At 38.3% G+C, this 19,410-nt stretch overlaps 1 protein-coding gene across 1 annotated transcript; it reads right to left on the bottom strand.

The window, feature by feature from the left end:
• Positions 1-1,558: 1,558 nt before the first annotated feature.
• Positions 1,559-18,588, bottom strand: LOC138178011 (general transcriptional corepressor trfA). Its single transcript, XM_069109416.1, has 4 exons — positions 18,441-18,588; positions 7,499-7,889; positions 6,982-7,179; positions 1,559-6,695 (listed from the first exon to the last, which is right to left on the bottom strand). The coding sequence occupies exons 2-4, from the start codon at positions 7,826-7,828 to the stop codon at positions 6,573-6,575; spliced, it is 651 nt and encodes a 216-aa protein (XP_068965517.1). The 5' UTR covers positions 7,829-7,889; positions 18,441-18,588; the 3' UTR covers positions 1,559-6,572.
• Positions 18,589-19,410: the final 822 nt, after the last annotated feature.

Below are 19,410 nucleotides of genomic sequence, written 5' to 3'. Positions count from 1 at the left end.
TTAAAAAAATGAGAAAGCTGACATTCGTGTTTTACTATGTGTTGTCGAGTAAAGCGAATTCATCAGAAATAGACTAAACCGTGAAAATGTAAAATATAGGAAATAAACGCAGTTTTCTACAATTTATTTTATTTGTACGAGTTTTAATGCCGGTTGATATTAATATTATTCCAATGAAAAAACATTTATACAAAGAGAAACATAAGAAGCTGTTAGCTCGTAAAAAATACTACACATCATAGAGTATGAGATGCAGACGTAGGTTTTTATACAGTTCACTCTTTTCATAGATTTTCCGAGGAGGTCGAGGTTTGTATCAGAGAATCGATTCGAGCGTGTAGCATAAAGAGCTCTCCGAGAATTATTGCTGGGAGCTTACGTCAGACACAACGGTACAAATTGCTGGAAAGAAGCAAGGTTGCTGCTATAATTGCGTGATCATTCAGCGTTCCCACTGACCGAGTGTTTTCATGCGTGTCTACGAGTTGTAAAACAAGAATATACTTAATAAACCTATTTTTGGTCGTCGGAAATTTGATACAGCTGCTCGAAACGTATGAACTTCGAGACCTTCCAAACTGTATTTCAATTAACAAGTAAGCGACTGCGAACTTACGATTGTAATTTATCCTTGAAAATTAATGATCAATGATTGTATTTCTTGAACAGTAAGTAATTTTTCGACTGCTTTTTAATGAACAAATTGCACCGCGTTGTGTTTTAAATCATTGTCTTTACGTAAGATACTGTGACATTAATCACTACATATCTTAAATGATATTTAATTGGTAATTATATTTGAATTATGAGAGCAGATCTATTTAAAAGATATTCTTTTAAATCAAGCTTAGTATATATATATGTCGGGTTATCATTGGGGTTAGGGGTGTATAATGAATCTTCACGTGAATTGGCCATCGTTGTTATGTACTATAGATGATATTGTACTGATGAAAATGTGATTATTACAGAGTTTAATAAGTAGCGGCGATTGGATAATCGAGATGTCGATGACAATGAATTTAGGTTCGATAACGAATCCACGGTCAACGGGATGACAAATACGATATGATCCACGATTCTGATGTGACTCAACGCACTTGTCCACTGTACAAGTAGAACTTATCAGACTGAATCTCAGTCCAAGTGGAACTGCCCTTATATACTCCTCTCTGTACTCCCTGTTCCCTTCGGGTCAATCTTTGTTTTTAAGGAGAGCTTTATAAATTACTCCATACCTCTGTTAGGTACACGTCCCTCCCGTGACCGTGGTTACATTCAGCGACCTGTTATGTCACTTTGAGCCCAAGTCCACTGTCATAAATCTCGGGCACTCATACTCGGATTAGATCATAAACAACTATTTCTCGGTTTTATTATTTAAATGCAGCTATAATAAAAGGTCTGGACTAAAGTATTGGGGACTTTCCCAAACATTCCAAAAGAAAGGCCCCGATGACCTTTCATCTCCGACATATATATTTAAATTGATATCTATAAAAAGTCGCTTCTACAGCGCCTGTATATAGGCAGCCAATGCCAAACATGTTCTCCATTGCGACAACTTGTAACTCTACATGTTCGAACAAAAGATCTTTGAGGAAACATGATTACGTGAAACGTGTGAAATACTTCTTTTTTAATAATTAATGCCAAAGATACCCTAATAAACAATGATAGATGGAAGCCTAGCGTTCAGTGGTTATGGAGCTCTCTGAAAAAATAGGTCATCAGACATAATGATGAGATGAAATGGTGAGACAGAATGGAAAACTTTACTACTTTAGGCCACTTTTTATTGGTGCGAACTTACCAGAATACATCGAGTTTTACAGTCAATATTCTCTATGGAACGACGATTCACCAGGTAATCGTTCACTTTACTCTCTATGTAACGTACATACACAGAATAAACGACATGTATACACGCGCGAGCACACACATATACGGGTTAGCGTGTGTGCTTGTTAGGCTACGAGATGGTACAGTTTCATGCTTGTTTAAATTCACCCCTCACAAAGGAACAAAATTATAGTTTCTTCCTCTTCAACAAATCCTCTTTTGAAACAAAACTCAACACTTGACAAATGCATAGATTATTTTGAGATATAAAAATTCTGTCCTTCGAACCTGCGACTTATACACTAATTGTAGAATATGTATTTGGATTATACGATAGTAGATTTTGATGCGAGGGAATTGACATTTTACAACAGCTTTGTGTTTAAAAAAACTCTTTACCTGTCTCATCATAATTAGACTGCGGATTTTCATGTAGATTCAAATTTTTATGTACGTAACTAAAGAAATAGTATCTAGATACTAGATAGAGACAGAGATTAGTTTCATTCTCTAGATTTTAGATATTAGGATGAGTACTTTACTTTGGATATCTTTTATGCTTTTGGGTATTATCTTTACATTTTGTATGTTATATCGTTTCATATATTTTACACATTTAAATTCTCCACAAATGCATACAAATCTACAGTCTAATTATAATATTTTAAATGTTACAGTTTACTAGTTCTTTTTGAGAAGTCTCAAAATACGGCTGGATTCCTGTAGAATTTCATCGTCAAATAGTTTCACTTGTTTCGATTAATATCTTTAAAATTTCCAACAGTAATATACATTCTATTTTTGTCTTAAATATATGATAATCATGTCTCGCGGCCGTTTTACAATAGTATTTTGTTAAATGTTGTAATCGTTATCATAATTATACTGTCTCATATCATGAATATATTATATAGTAGAGATTATAATAATCGTTACAAGTTTTGTCATTCAAGGTAATGACATCTTAATGAAAAATTCGCGGCCCAGAAAAATACTATACATACGTATCTCACTTTTCTCTCTTTTTCTTTTTTTTCTTATATGTTTTTCGATTTCTATCTCGTCTCTTTCCACGCACACACATACACAAGCTCCGCAAGGAATCGATTAATTGTAAATGAAATGTGTGCAGAGTATGTCAGGTGTTCAGGTGAAAATGATCCACTGACTATAGTGAAATTATGTAATTTGTGCGACTGGTCGTTCACGTCGAGATACCCTGCTCCTTTTCGTTACGCAACTTTAATATTAAAGGTTAAATTGAAAATTATGGATTCGGTTGTTTGTCAGAAAACGATTAATTTGGTTCAACGTATATAAAAATATTTCTATCGTTTTTTGAACCCTTTAACACGATATAAATTTTTAATCTTCTTCAAGCAAGAATTAGATATCTTTCCCTTTCTTATACCTTTTGAGAAAAAAAGTTATATCTTTCAATCACTTTTATTGTTATAAAAGGCAGCAATAATTTTACTATACTTGTCAAATAAAATTTAAATTTTCTCCAAATGGAGCAAAGTTTTTTTCGATACGTAAATTACCATTTTAGCGCACGTAGGTAAAAGGATCGCGCGTTATTCGTACAAAAGGATGCTTCTCACCGATAGAAAAACAGGTTTAACAATGGCGGGAAGGATCGACTGTTCACGCACGTGAAATATTGTTCGTGTTTTCTTCGGCGCGAAGTACAAAAGAACTCTCGTATCTTGAACAACAGTATCTTGAAAAGATAAGTGTATAGGCAGGTACTGTATTATGTTTCAGATTGACCCGATCGACGTACACCAGTGGACGATCGTGTCGTTTGAGATTTTTACCTCAGTTTTATTTATCTTCTCGCTGCTGAATCGCTCGATGAGTTGCAACGAGTACAACATTTACAATAGAGTCCTCGAAAAAACGATATATAGCTGCGATGCTCGCGTTCATCTCGAAGACCCGAAGCTTGCCTTTACAGCAGTAAAATCGAATTTTCGCGTTGCAGCAAAGAATCGATATCGTTGTATCCCTAGATAAACTACGTTAGCGCGATAGGTCAGAATTAATTGAATTAAAACAATGGAAAGAAAAAAATGAAAAGTCGAACCGGGTTTGAGTAAACGAACAAAATCTACCGAGTCGTAAGAATGTCTTCATACTATATTTTCGCGATACTTTGACTATCGTTTACCCAAGAAAATCGTAGACGATATAATCTGCCATAGAGAGAGGTTTAACGCGTTGAGTGCCGCGATCATTTCAAAAATTTCCATTTATCGTAAATCTATAGACTCTTTTTTCAAAAAGATCTTCAATACAATTACTAAATTGTATAAAGAAGTGTATTCTAATTAAGTTCTGATAAAATACAAATTCAACATATGAATTAATATGCTATGCATATTATTTTTAGGCAATATTATTTTTCAAATAATATTTTACATATTGTAATTATTTGAAGAGAATTTCAAGCCTGCACGAAAAGTTTCCTATCGGTCATCGATGACCAACGTGGCACTTAACGTGTTAAAAATATTAAAGAATCAGAATCGTTCGTACGGCGAACAAAGATGCAAACGAGACACCATTGAATACACGTATTCGACGCTCGATCTATAATACTTTCATGTGTTTCGAGTTTCGATTTCCTCGGACGCGTATTGCGGGAAATCAGTGTAAATTACAATCGTTAATTACACATCTAGCTACGCGCGTTTTGCCGCAAGGAAGAATCGACAGGGGCCATTGAATCGACAGCTTTCGATTTCTTTCTCGAGGAATGAGATCGCGGCCGTTGCTCCTTTGGGAATGCTTTCTAATTTTCTAGCGTAAAAGCCAGCTTAACGCCGTTCGTTCCGCGGAGACTGAGAAAGAAAGCGGTACCGGAAATGGCCGGTACTATTTGACTCAATATTTGCTTTCAGCAGAGTAAGTGGTTTTTCGTGTTGTGTGAAAAATCAATGTTAATCCAATAAACATTTTTCTAGTTGTTCGAAGATTTGCTTAAAAGTTATTGGTCGATGGTAGTTGTAATAATCATAGTAAATTATATAGATATTGCTTCCCTAAATTAGTTTTATATGTTTTATTATTTATATGTTCTTTAATGTTCCATTGGAGTAGACTCGTCGAGTCGAGAAGACGATAGAATATCTTTGAATGGTGTTTGTTCGTTAAAAATGCTATTTTGTGTATATGGATGGTAACACATGAAATGGTTAAATAATAGGCCTGTTTATCGTTGTCGAAAAATGTAAATTGTGTGTATAATAGTAAAAGTAGTTGATAAAAAGACGTGTTTAGCCTATGAAAGACAGAGAAACTTTCGTTTTATCTGAATTTTATAATTCCTTATTAACAAATTGCGGATATTTATGAAACTCATATTTTTATGAGTATTTTAGATGTTTTACATATTTTACATATTTTTGCGTACAATTTGCATTTTATGCATTTTTGCATTTTTAGATTTTTTCATAAACGCATAAAAATCCGCAATCTATGTACTTATTAACGATGTACGTAACTTTTTTCGAACTGTAATTGATTCGTCTCATTCCTCGAGCTAGAGAAAATACGCAGCAAGTCGATGTAACAAAGCATAAAAGTGATCATTTACAATAGTATTGAGTTTTCGAGACAATACGCCGATTATTTATATACCGCGTTTATAACATGGCTAACATTTACGCTAATGTATATTTTTCCTGTAATTTCCCCAGATGAAATCCTTCTATCGATAAAATTTCACACTCTCTTGTAATAGAAGAATTCGAATTGAAATTCACGATCGCAAATTGGTCCAGTTTTATCAAGCTAATCAAGTTCAATCCATAGGACCCGGGGAGATTAAATGTACATCATCTATGAGCAACACGGTTCAGATATCGATATTAACATTCTTGAGAATCGAGTAGGTATCATTTCGGTCGGACATGGACAATGAATTTTTAAACAATCTCAACAGCGAGGTCGTTTAAACGTTAACTCTACGTCTATTGTACAAATTGGTCGAGCGTTTACCAATCGTCTACCACCGAGTGAAAATGCAACGAGTAATATGTATACAATTGACAAGTTGAAATCTTTCTTTTTGACTTCGATACTTCCTCTAGTAACTTCTTTGTTAAAGCACACTGCAGTTTGCTTGACATTATCGAAAATACTTCTCAATGAAAAGGGTAATTCTCGTGAGATACCACCTCGAAAAATTTCATCAACATCTGTGATGCTCAAAAACGAAAATTCGCTTTCCTCTATAGAATGAACTTCTTCGTGAATTAAATTTGGGACACAAACACGCGACTTGCAATTTTTTTATCTGAACAGCTTTCCTTCAAATTCGAATTTTTTATTTTCAACAATATCATTCGATGATCATTGTTTCTTAGAAACCTTCGAAATTGTAGGGCATTGTATAGTGTTCGATATTTCCCACACAGAGATCATTTTAATTCTAATGCCGATCAATTTTCCTGAACCAAGAGCTTCTAAATGAAAATTCACGAAGATCTACTTACATATATTCTTTCGATTATAAAGTTTTAAATATTGGCTGGCTGTTTATGTTATTAGCAATTTCATCTCAAATCGTCATAGGATGACGGTCAATAACTAACTGATTCGTGTTTCGTCGGTCCATTAGGAAACAGTCAACCTGATTTGTGCGCAATCACGTGAACTTTTGCTTCTTATGGAAGCACACGGTGAAGACCGTGTCGTCGCCATGGAGGTTCGTTTCCGCTGTCTTAGAACAGAACGCAACCGGAACCTTGCATCACTTCGGAAATGAACATCGGCGTGCCGGCGCCTAGTCCACCGTCAGTCTTCTGATTCTCATTCTTGTCATACTCGCAGTCGAAATAACAGCTCTGCGAAGGCAATTTATGAGTTTTCATGTTCAATTGTACGTTACTGAAATATATATATTGCTGCTCATAAGTATATGAACACTTCATTCAATTCGTATGAACAACTTGAAATGAACTTAATTTGAAAGAATGTTTTTGAAAGCAAATGAAAATATTTTAACAATTCTACTGTGCATGTACTCTCGATTTTACTACGCACATATTGTCTTGAAAAAGTAACAAAGTATTCGTAGAATATTTGAAAATGTGGGTTATTCGATATTCGTGCTGTACAAGGGCAAGTTACCTGACAGTCCAAGCATCTGCAGTGGTCGCTCATCTTGCAAGTGATGCCCCACTGTTTCGCCACTGCTCTGTATAACTCTTTACTCGACTTGTGAAGGATCTTGGGTGCTTTTGTTCTATTATCTTCGCCAGACGCGTCGTTCCCGAGGTTCTTTCCACCCTCGTACTTCTGAACCTCGGCTGCGTGCTCCAACCGCGTCTAAAATTACATCAGAGTATAATAGAAAATTTCAATAAAAATCTGTATCATACCACGAAGCTTAAGCTCTCGCCTAACACTTAAAACAATAAATGAGAAATCTCTCATCTTTCGAAAATTACTTAAAAAAAAGTTAAATTAAAAAACTTCCAACATTCAACGACGAAATATTCAATGGAATATTCTCAAAAGAAACTTTGATCTTACTGTACGCGTAGAAAAATTTGGAATCAAGTATTTCCATCTTAAAGATTTTGGTGATCGAATGAAACGGAGCGAGTTAGTTCTTTTATTCGGTTAGGTCAACTCAGATCTTCACCTGTTCGATAACGTGCTCGTAAGAAGGAGGAGGGGAGCTCGGTATGGCTTGTTCGTTCCTCACCATCAGGCTGTTGGAATCGAATATCGCCGAGTTTAAATTGGATTCAGTTTCGGTGGTCAATTGCAGTTGACTCATTGGAAGTTGAACGTTTCGTCCATTCGCGTTATCCTCCTCGTCCTCTTGCGCATTTTCTTCGTCCTCGTGTTCCGTGTCGCTGCCTTTGTCCGCTTCTTTATCGTAATGTTTGTCTTTCTCCATTTTGCATTCCAATTCTTTGTCCTTGTCCTTCTCACGGTCCTTTTCGTCGCTGCTGCGCGACTTGGACATTTTTGAAAAGGGAAACTTGAACGGTGCCAGTTTGACTATTTCTTTTTCCTTCTTTAGTCGCCTGCAATAAAAAATCTGCTCGTTAACGGCGAACAGTCGGCTACTGGGAGAAAAGGGCGATAGGAATTAATCGTAATATCCAAGGAACTATACTAATTCATTAAGAAATGAACAGCGGAATATTGTGGAATTATGTAGACGCCTGTAGAACTGTAGATGTTGTTGAGAAAAATCTATTGCAATAGATATTTTTTAAAAGTATACTGCTTTTTAATTTACAGGAAAATAATTTATTATTGAGCTATAAATCTTTAATTTCTTCAAACATCTTAAAATCGCAGAATCAATGCGGTAGGAGAAACAAACGAAAATGTTGTATTCGTAATTTCAAGGAATTCGATAACGTAGATTGATTGAAACAAAATTGCAAACGAAATATTGCGTTGCCGGCCTTAATGGATTCAAGCTTTTACGTGTAAGATAGAAAAGTTGTCGGTGAACTTTTTCCCTCCCAATAGCAACGCAGCTTTCAATGCCGAAACGCGTGCGAGCTTCCATTGTCGTACGCAATGCAAGAACTATTGACTTTAATATATCATAGGTGCGGTGTAATTTTTCTCTTCTGCTTTCAAACCGCACTTAAAAAAGCTTCTTGGCAACTATAGCTCCTCACTCTGTTTCCATCATCGCCACTTACCCACACTTCCTTATCTCCACAGCTCGCAGAATCCTCGAGTGATTCTCGTTCATGTCACGCGACACGGATTCATCGAGTGCGAGCCAGTAGGCACAGTAGCAGAGAGAAGACCAACTTGAAAAATAGCGGTAGAGAATGACGAAAAAAAGAAGAGCAACGGAAAAAGCAAAACCGAGAAAGAGAGAGAGATAGATAGACAGACAGACAGAGAACCCAGAAGAAAGTAAGAAAAACATAGAAAAAACAAGCGTGCTGGAGAGAGCGGGGGATGAAGGGGCGAGGGGTTGGGGTGTGTCTCGGTGCGAGTGCACCAGCTGCATCTGTCGTTGACCCAGTGGCCGAGTTTCCCGTTTATCGGTCGACCTGGCGCAGTTGCGACTGACTTTAAAGCCGTCGACTCCTTCGGATATTTAAGGCCGTCGCCCACCTAACTATACAGCGTATAAACATCATCAGACGTGTTCACGATATTATATGGAGTTTAGTATATAAACAAATCCACTTATCCATAACAATACAGCATCGAAACATCTCTATGTCATGTCGGTAACATCACGAACGAATGTTTTGTCGATCAGACAACGATCATATGTATATTGATCGTAAGCCGCTTGCAATGGTGCAACAAAGTAGTTACTACATTTACTGATAAAATATCCTCTAACTATTTTCTATGTGATGTACGATGAAAGATTAGGAGAACTGGTTCGTTGATATCCATTATTATATTGTTTTATTTATTTTACTTATATTCTATATAGAATGGCGAGTATTATAAATAGGGAAAGTACGTGTATCATATGCAATTGAATTTAATTTCTATCACCTCGAAATGAAATTTTATGGAACACTAGTAAAATGCCAAACATTTGTCTAATAATGTAGTTCACATCTATTTCGAAATTTACGATACACGTATGCTATTACTATGTCAATGTTACTGTGATATCGTATCGCAACTTAATATTGCTGGCCCGATAACATGCTATTAAAAAGGGACGAGCGCAGTTAAGCTCCCGCGGACGAAACAACGATCTGTGCTACGCGCGGTTCTTGCCGAATTCGACGATTTCCAACGGGAATTAACGTAACGGGGATAATTCTCTGACTGGTGATCGATATCGGAACGATCCAGCCGCTACGTGACCTATCTCGCGATTCGTCCGGCGTCTTGATTGTTTCCGGTACGAACAAACTCTGGCTTTATTGGTTTGATACCTTCTGGACATATGGAATGTAAAATCGAGGTTGTATAGATTGCGGAGTATCAGGCTTGGTCGAGTGTGTGGGTTTTGGAAACATTGGGATGATCAATTAGTCAGGTCTCCCTTACAAAATTGTACGGAACTTCGAGTAGGTGGCAGAGTATTACGTCGCTTAAATACATAATCGATGGTATTAAAGTTCGTGAGAGGGACATAGTAGAGTTTGAACGTTTTGAATCTTTAATGTTTAAGAATTCAGATGGTAGAGTTTTCCATTTTTATAATTTAAATAATATTCTTCGTGTCCCAAATACTTTAACGAAGTTGCGATATTCTTCTTGTTAAATACTAGTATAATTCTATCGGACAATTTAAATTACAATCATAAGAATATGAATTCTGTAATAACTACGTAATAATATTATATAGAACGTAATTAAGAACGTACTTAGCTCTTAAAGCTTCTGAGTCGGGAGATCAATATTATATGCGAAAGGTGTGCGGAAAGATCCAATTTCCTGCTTTCCTTTAAATGCACGAAGGATCATTCCGCATAAAGCGCGAACCCTGTTCCTTAACTTACACTATCGCCTTGCCAAATGGGAAATTCTTTCGGTCTATCCTATCGTAGGTGTTCAGTTAGGTGACAGTAGAAACGTTTATACCGGAAGCCGTCAGTCAAACGGCTGCCGCGAGCGTGGCAGCTTTAATTCGACGTGTCGCTCGAAATGCTCGGCTGGAACGTTAAAAATGTATCACCTTGGAAGCGAGTCCGTGACAATGCGGTGCCTGTCATGCTTTTAACTCGAATCGTCGAAAAAGAGAGCTGAAACGTGGGACGCGCTTAGTTCGCGCGATCGGCGGACATGTGCAATTAGATAGAATTACTTGGCGTAGGTGGAACGTTTTGGCTCGGTGCACGAATTGCGTGGGAAGGCGAGATTGTTCGTGTACTGATCTACAGACCAGCCTTTGCTAGAAGCAACGAGTATCTATTTCTCCTTCTCGTAAGAATTTCTTTCCTTGCGGTTACGGTCTTATGTAGATACCATTAACCAGACATTCATCTGCTTTTATTTGAAATGTTTATTCGGCGATATTCTGGAATATTCAGATTCGTTAGCGTAGTGTTTATCAAATTCGGTAATTATTCGATGTGATAAGTAGATGTAGAAACAGTAGAACGATACTGTATGTAGCGAAATTTGGATCGTAAAATTAGGTTGATTTGTGGATAAATTAAGTAGTGGTATTTCCTATTAGTTATAATTGGAGAAATATAATGACATTGATTCACAGTCGGGTAAATACTGTGGAACAACAAGTAGATTTGACTACTCGTGTTCAGACGAGCGGAAGGTTGTCGGCTGTGGGCAAATGGGTAAGAAGGAAGTCACGCGTCGTCGAGTAAATAGAACGTGATCGTTCGTGTGCAGACATGCAGAGTTGTACATTCTATCAAGAGTGATATTGGTATGTTAATGTTTGTAGCTTCAAGTAGAATAGTGCCTGACTAATCTCACAACATAGCAAGAGGATCATCTACGTAAACTGAGTAGAATAGCACAGCCTGAGAGTCAGACGTTTGGAAAGTGCTAACAATTTGTATTCCGAGATATCAATAATCCCAAAACGTCGAAGAATTTTCGAAAATAGTATGGCGTAAGTGTTGTTAGTATTTTCTATTCAAGAATTTACGAGTTTTAATCCTTATTAGAATTTCTTGCAACTGTAAGCTCGTTCAGAAATTCAAGAAACAAACAATCGTAACAGCAGCGAGCAATCGTACACGTTAATCCCGCGATAGAATAGTCGGAAAGTTTACAATCTGAGGAAGTTTCATCGCTCTTGAATTAGAGCAAGGACGGCCGCACGAACATCTGAATGTCTTCAGAGAAGCAGGCAGAAGCAAAAAAAGAGAAATAGAAAGAAAAAGAGGGAGAAAGAGGGAAAGATAAAAGAGAAAAACTGGCGGCAATTGCACCACGGATATTGTATCACTCACACTTCGTGTACGATACGACCGCCACGTCTGTATTTTGCTTCCTATTCCTGAACCAAAATTTCAGCTTCCTTGTACTACTGATATCGTTGCCTTTGGCATGGGAGGAGCGAAAGATCTACTGAACAAACGTAGAAGAGGCAGAAAAAAGTTACAATTACGTGTTATGGAGCTGGATTACTAGAAATCCTTGTGTTTCTATATTTTCATCCCAAACATATATAATGTATATACAGACTCACATTCCTAAATATCGATCTTCTCCCTCCTCTGAGATCATTCTAGACTAAATTCCCCCGTACAAAACTATCAATTAAAAAAATTATCTTCATAGATTCGTTAACATACGTCGATCTAATTAATTCTATCGTTTCGATGAAACTCCTGCAGCGTCGAACGAACTTTGATAATAAGACACTCGAGGCAATTTGCCTAATACGGGCAATGTTCGCGGTCTGGTGCAAATCCGGACCGCTCGTTTGCTCGTTTCCTCGCGTTGGGAGCTCGCTCTGGAGAAAAGTGCCGAGGGAGCAGCGAGAATTCGCTACGGTTTGAAATCACTGCTCGCTTGCCGGAATGCCGGCACTCGCATCGGATACAGGTCGTCGAAATAAGACGACCACTCGACGGGTTCGCGCGAGGCAAACGAACGAAGTAGCTGGTAAAGTAGGTTGCACCGGGGAGGGGTGAAAATCCAGTGGATTCAATGGCCGTACACCCCTCGATAGAAGTGGACGGTCTCATGTCAGTGGCCCCAGCTAGTGCACCGTCATCCTGGGCTCGCACCTTTCGTCCTAGTTTCTCCATTCTTACCCCCGTTTCTGCCATCCTTTCGTTCCGCTTCATCCCTTCCCCTACGCTCCCTGTCTAACTCTTCCTTCGTCTTTCTCTTTCTCCGCGACTACCTTGATAGATCTTCGCGTCTCACTCTCGTACTCCTTTTCTTCCATCGTCTATGCATCCAAATATCCTCGTTTCACTTCGTCTCCCTTCGATCTGGCCTGTGTCCGACCACGCACGACCGTCTCTACTTGCAGCTGTCTGAAGTTTAGAGTTGCAGAACGGCGAACGAAGCTGAAGCGAGCGATTTTTCGTTTTAGCGTTGAACATATCTTTTCACGGAGATAGGTAGATGGAAGCTCGTTGATAGGTGCAATATGAAAAATGGAAATTTGGATGTGGTCTCGTCTTGAGAGAGATTGTGGATGCTCTAATGTTCTTCGACGTGGAAATAAATCGCGTTTAATGCTTTCTCTGAAAGTTTTATAATATAGATTTTTTACGAGTTTCCTCGGAAACGTTCGGGCGAAGAATGGCGTCTTCACAGGCTGTTTCATTTTCCAGCTAATTAGCTCGAGAAACCTTAATTAGTAGATTAAACGCCAATAGTTTTTATAGTTCTCGAGCGAACACCTTCAGCCTCGTTAACGTTCCCACGTATCTCTCCCCTGAATAATACGCGAGTCATTCTTTTTCAATTCACTTTGTATCACGAGAATACCACGAGCTATGTCTTTTCTTTCTCGTTTTATCTTCTTCTTTTTCTCATTCATCTTTGACACTTGTCGTTTTTCTTTCGTTTCTGAGTATTCTCCCCTTCGAGAAGTTTCATAGTCAGACCAAGAAGGCGCATTGTCTCGGAGACAACAAACACCCTCGGCTTCGTGTCCTTTCGTGCAAGAACTTCGACCGCTATTGTGGTGCCTTTTCGTGGAAGTTTGGAGAACAAGGTGGTCGCGTCTGCGATGATGCTAAACCCCCAGGGTGACGTGGTAATCTCGGTGTCTTCGCGGCAAAAGTTTACCCTGCCCAAACATCAACCAGAGATCTCCGTCGAGCACGATGGGGGGAGACAATTTCACAGACGATTCCGTTGGAGGTTCCAACGATCCACTGCCTTTTATTATTTCATTTCATTCGCGAACTGTTGCCCCTGTGATTATTGTTAAATCTCCCCGTTTTCTTTCACTCTTAACGTCTTACGGCGTCAAAACCCGTGAAATAATTGAAAACGTTTAACCTGAAGTCCATTTTCTATTTCCATATCTAAGAAGACCGATTGTTTATTCCTCTCACGCGGAATTTTATAAATGCGAAGTTTTGAATAGAAGTACGAAATAAAGTCCAATTCCAACGGGTCGTTGCGAAATGCAAAATAATTCAAGCAAACGAAAATCAACGAATTATCTGGGAAAAAGCGATTAACAAGCACGTTAAAATCGCATCAAAACCGCAGGTGGGTTGGCGGTTTTCATTTTCCGTTCAATTATTCATATCTACCATTATTTGTTTGGAAGAATGATATCGTACCGTTGTTATTAACTCGTCATAATGTACGTGCAGAACATATACAATTCGTGTTACGTCGGTTTCGAATTTCGATTTCTTTTAATATACTATTTTAATATATAATTTTACCGACATAATAATTTATCCTTCTTATATATATATATATGATCAACATACATATATGATCAACAGATTGATCGTAACAAAATTAACGATCAATTCTTATTGTTTCAGTTCGTGTGACGTGTTTGCGAAATTACACGTTGCTTCATGTGTAGGATGATATTTTTCCCTGTTTACAGGATATTTTACTCAGCTGTATTAAATATTATAACAGAGATAGCTGAAATTTTTAAGCAACCCATTTCAAGCTTTTTTTTCCTTTTTTTCTCGAAATAGGGCCGCGTTGCATCCGATGCGCCAACTCACATTCAGACGGTGAACAATGAGACTCGTCGAGTTTACATCGTATTCGTTCGAGGGAGTAGAATTTTTAAAGCGATTTTCATCCCGTTTCGTCCCACTCCGGAACATTTTCTGGAGCATTGGCGGAGCATTGTTTTTCCCCGTTTTAAATATACACACCGATCGTTTGTTTCGTATCAATATTGGTTGCATGCATTTTTCTACTTTTTATTTGGTTTTCAAATTTCGTACGCGATTTAGAAATCCTTTGTTCGATGAAGTTTGTTAAATAGTATGACCGGTTTCGTACGAAGATATGCGTATCGTGATATGCATATGATAGGTACTGAATATACATGTACACCAATGGAAGCCTTAACATCACGATTCTCGTGAGATGGGATGTGATACTCATTTCGTCTATCTTGGCAACGATATTTTTCGTACTAAGGCAGCGGACGAAACATTAAAACGAATGGCGACATTTATACGGTACGCAGCTCGTGATACACGTATGTATCGCGATACGTGTATCTCCGTGTGAAACCGATCTATGGAAGCGAATAAATGATATCCCTGGCAGAGGATGTACACAAGCACCAGAGAGTATTCGAACACTTACTATTTTTATTTATTTTTCAATTACTGCTCCTTTCTTATTTAACATCTTCTTTTAACGTATCATTACGAGCTCGGAAGAATGTAATCGTTCCAAGTATAGGTTTTCTACCCTCTACCGAGGGTGGTCAATGCGCAAACGCTGCAGGCTGGGCACAAAAACGACTCGTAATAGATGAGAAATTGCTGAGAAATGGCCACGATTTTCACGCGAGAAACACGAAGCCGAAGATATAGGAAGTCGCAATAAATACGAGCGACGGTGAACGAGCGATAAAGGCGATCGAGTGTTTCGAAGAAACCGTAAAGCAGACTTTTATGTGCGGCAATAGGTATCAAATCTTCACCTAGGGAATATCTGTCTGTCTGAAGAAAACGAGCGTTGTCATTTTTATCGGTTTTTAGGATATTATCAACTAATGACAAAGAGTGTGAAAGAAATTCTCTTCTCGCTAGAAATAATTTTCTTTCATTAAATTTGTGCCTGTTACATTCAACGTTTCTAATGTTCTTTTTTTATCGTCTACGATACGTTAATTGAACGCCCCTTTGACTTGTTTTATGGTATTCTTTTATCCTAAAATAAATTGCGCTATCATTGGAAAAGCAATCTCTAAGCAGCGGAACAGAGTGTTCCGGGAACAAATTACTCGAGAAGCGATTTAGGTCATGCGGTCTTGTTTCACGTGTGAGGCGTAGCCTAACGTTGCCAGGGAAAATTTGTGCTTGCTTGCTATCGGTATTACGTCCCAACCAAGATACGTTTATCGTTGATATTCGATATTTCGATGAGGGTGAAAATGGGACGGAGAAGCCCAGACAGCCGAATTTCACAGCCAGTGAAGACTCTGGGACGTAAGATCGGTTCTTTTCGAAGGAACAGCTTTCGAAAGCCTTCGACATCAATCTCGCTCTCTCCTTTTATTCGGCTCGAATTCGCGTCGATGAGTAATCCTAAACCACCAAACAAACTTCTGACTGGCATCGAATGTTAGCCACTCCCTTTTTGCTGGCGTGTTCAGCTTACTCAGTTATATCACTAATACTGGTATTTTTCCTAAGAGCAGTCTAGCAATCTTAATAATAAATCTATGAGATCTTGATCTGTAATCGATACTTCTTAAGTTTTTGAAGATTACTAATAATCCTTCTCCTTTTCTTGTCTTTTCATTTCTTGATTGAATAAAAGAGTTTAATAATATGTAAATTTATCATTAAATTTTGTTAGTTATTTAGCTAGCCAATTTTCCAAGAGCGTTATAGAATCAGTTAAATAATCAGTTGAATCGTCGAAATGATACGCGTCCAGATGTCAAAAGATTATAGTTCTAACTTCAAGTAGGCGTTTATTGAGCCGTGTGCAATTTTATGCACCTGTTGATATATGCAAGAGGCGGTGAATTAAAGCGATCCGTTCCTTGTCAAAGAGCGTTTCGCTTTTCGAACGAGCATCGAACGATCTCATGAAATGTCAAACACGAGCACGTGAAACGAATATCTTGGAGTCAGCCGCCGTGTCTGGTGAAACGTTGACTCGGCTACTTGCGCGAATCGACAGCGTTTGTCGTCGTTGAATTTTCAATCGAATTCTCATTTCGAAACGACCGGTACGCGTTTTACGCTCATATCGTAAATAAATTGCTTGACGAGTGTTCGTGATGTACGTTCGTGATGTACGTTCGTGATGTACGTCGATATACGTAGTAAGTAAGGATCATCGACAGAGGCAAGGTTGTCGTCGATCGATGGCATCGACGATGCCGCGTCGCGTCGGTGAAAATTTCTGGCTGATAAAATTCAACGCGACACGAACAGGTACAATTACTATTTAATTCGCGAAAATAACCTTTGTCCCATGGCGGAGCAACGAAACGGATCATTAGGAGGAATTTGGTTAACGCTGCTAATTGAACGAACAGTACCATCTAATTAACAACAAGATTAATACTATGTCAATGCATCATCGATACAGGTTCGATTTTATATAATGGGGTTAAAAATATTTGCAATACAAATCGCGTGTGTAATTGCGCGGGAACTGGGTGGTCTGTTGAATGACGTTTGTTAAATGTAATAAAGAATCGTCTGTGTTGACAATAGCAGGGAACAATCCTTGCTTAGCTTTTATATAAAATGCGAAAAAAAGGTATCGTTCGAATAATTACAGCATCTGTGTGTTATTTTCTGGAGACTGTGAAAAATATATCGTTGGAAAGAAAGACAGGGATTTAGAACGAAAGGTTCTTACAAGTTTCGATGGAGGATCGCGACGTTAACAAAACGTGATAAAAAAATACGAAGACGCAGAAACGTCGTGAAGGACGCAGAAATTATCACCGAACCATTCTTCTGTCTTCTTGAGTCAGCGAGAAAAGAAAAGTGAACAGCGTAGAAATGGCATTTACTGAAATCCGGAGGGGGCGGACGGCCGAACAGGGCGTTGTTCGACTGAAACGAGGGTCCCGGTGACAGACAGAAACACTCACACGTGTCGTACAGACAGAAGGTCTGGTATTAAGGGTGATGGATCGTTAAATTGTTATCGAACGCACATTTTCCTTTGTTCATCGACTGTGGATAAAAAAACGAGGGAAATTGTTAATTGCCAATAAACTTGATCTCTCTGCTGGTTTGGCGGCATAGGTTACGGAAGAGTTGGTTTAAAGAGTGCGGTTAAAAGATCAACGTTCTCAGTTATACGAGAGAAAATTTATAGGGGCGGCTTTTGGTTTCAATGCGGGGAAAAGTTAGTTTAAGTTATAAATATGGAATGGATTAAAAGTCCGGATAAAACGATATGAACGCGTATAAATAGTATGCGAACATGTGGTGTTTGCTTTGCTTCTCTTTCCTTCTTGCTATTCATTCATGAAACGCAGTCGTACAACTAAAAGTATGCATTCGAAAACAAATAAAAAAAAAGAAAAGAAGAAGGGAGAAAAGGAAAAAAAGGAAGGATGAACTATCTTTCATTCAAATTATTTTTCAATAATTTCGATTTTACTATACTTTATTGTTTTAAATATAAATCACAACTTCCTGGAGAGATTTCACCCAACACAAACATCGCCAAAGTGCAATAATAAAAGGATTCGATGAAATCAATTTTTTCTTTTATAGAATTCCCTACTATATTAAATATCAAGAAATGTCAAAAGACGAGCGCTCGATCGATCGACAATTCTAGACGATCGAGTCTATCGTTAACCATTGGCTCTATTGATCGCCAATGTCAACGCACACCATTGCACGGGGTGGCGAGATACACGCGAGAGGGGTGCGTTTCCTTTGCCGGACAAAGCACGCAGTTCGAGTCGAGACTATTTGCGTTGTTTTGGAAAAATTAACCGAAAGACCGATAAAAAAAATAATTACGAACAATGCGTCGTTACTCACAAGCTTGGACTGTCCTCAGGCGCAACGATGAAATTCACTGGTTTCTTGAAACTGGTCAACTTCGTGGAGACTTGCACGGGGTGTCGGTGTTAGACGGCCATGTTGTTGGAAATTCACCGCCCTCTAGCCGACGCTCGACGAAGTTACGATCCCTTCCCTCGTGGAGGAAACTCACCCCCTCAATTCCACCCTTTTTTGTGCCTTTTGCGTTCCGTTCTCGCGCGCTTAAGAGTACGACCAAGTTCACTAGCAAGTTGCCTTTTTGTTTAGGATAAAAAGTGCTAAGATGGCACGTGGATCTTCTGTCTTGCTAATTTAAATGATTTGTGCTGGTAATTTAAAGTAGACAGGAAATATATTACAGGACTGTGTTCAAGGTTTCATTTTCACGCGCAGCTAGCATATTAAATTTAATTATACTGTGCTCTATAATTCTATAGCCAGGTGGTCTCTTTATTTTCTTTTTAATTCTTCTGTAAAAAATTGTATTTGTAACATTCTTCATTCAATTTACTGCCGATCGTTGATGATCGTTTTTATCGGTTGGAGATTGAGATTTTCTGTTGTTTCTTTCCTTTACTACGATCTCAAATTTCATATATTATACAACTATCGCTGCAGGGCTGACAATATATTGATTTACGTTACTTGTAAACGATTGAAGTTATTTTTATAAGATTGGTTTCTATTGGAAATATTATTTTCTTCAATGTGTCTTTAGGCGATAGTGTTATATCGTGTCTCGGTGTTAAAGAAGCATAGATAATACTTCGCAACGTGCATTATACAAGGGAATTAGATCACTAAAGACTTTTCCGAGTTGGCTGACTTAAACTAAAACTTAAACGTGAATTTGCATCGCGTGTTTGACTCGCGACCGCGGCTCGCGCTGAAATTTTCGGAATATTCAGAAACGTTTGAATTATGCATTTTGAAAGGGAGCGCGTCTACTTTCTTGTCTCTTTTCTGT

Source organism: Bombus flavifrons, chromosome 3 (genome assembly GCF_040668555.2).
Source record: "Bombus flavifrons isolate JBK064 chromosome 3, iyBomFlav1_principal, whole genome shotgun sequence".
Classification (NCBI taxonomy): domain Eukaryota; kingdom Metazoa; phylum Arthropoda; class Insecta; order Hymenoptera; family Apidae; genus Bombus; species Bombus flavifrons.
This window is presented reverse-complemented; position numbering and strand designations above follow the sequence as displayed.

Bases quoted from the DNA above. Each gene is read 5' to 3' on its own strand.
- LOC138178011 (XM_069109416.1), bottom strand. From the start codon at position 7,828: ATGTCCAAGTCGCGCAGCAGCGACGAAAAGGACCGTGAGAAGGACAAG. The intron at 7,180-7,498 runs GTGAAGATCTGA...ATGTAATTTTAG, and splicing joins ACGAGCACGTTATCGAACAG to ACGCGGTTGGAGCACGCAGC. The intron at 6,696-6,981 runs GTAACTTGCCCT...TTGCCTTCGCAG, and splicing joins GCAGATGCTTGGACTGTCAG to AGCTGTTATTTCGACTGCGA.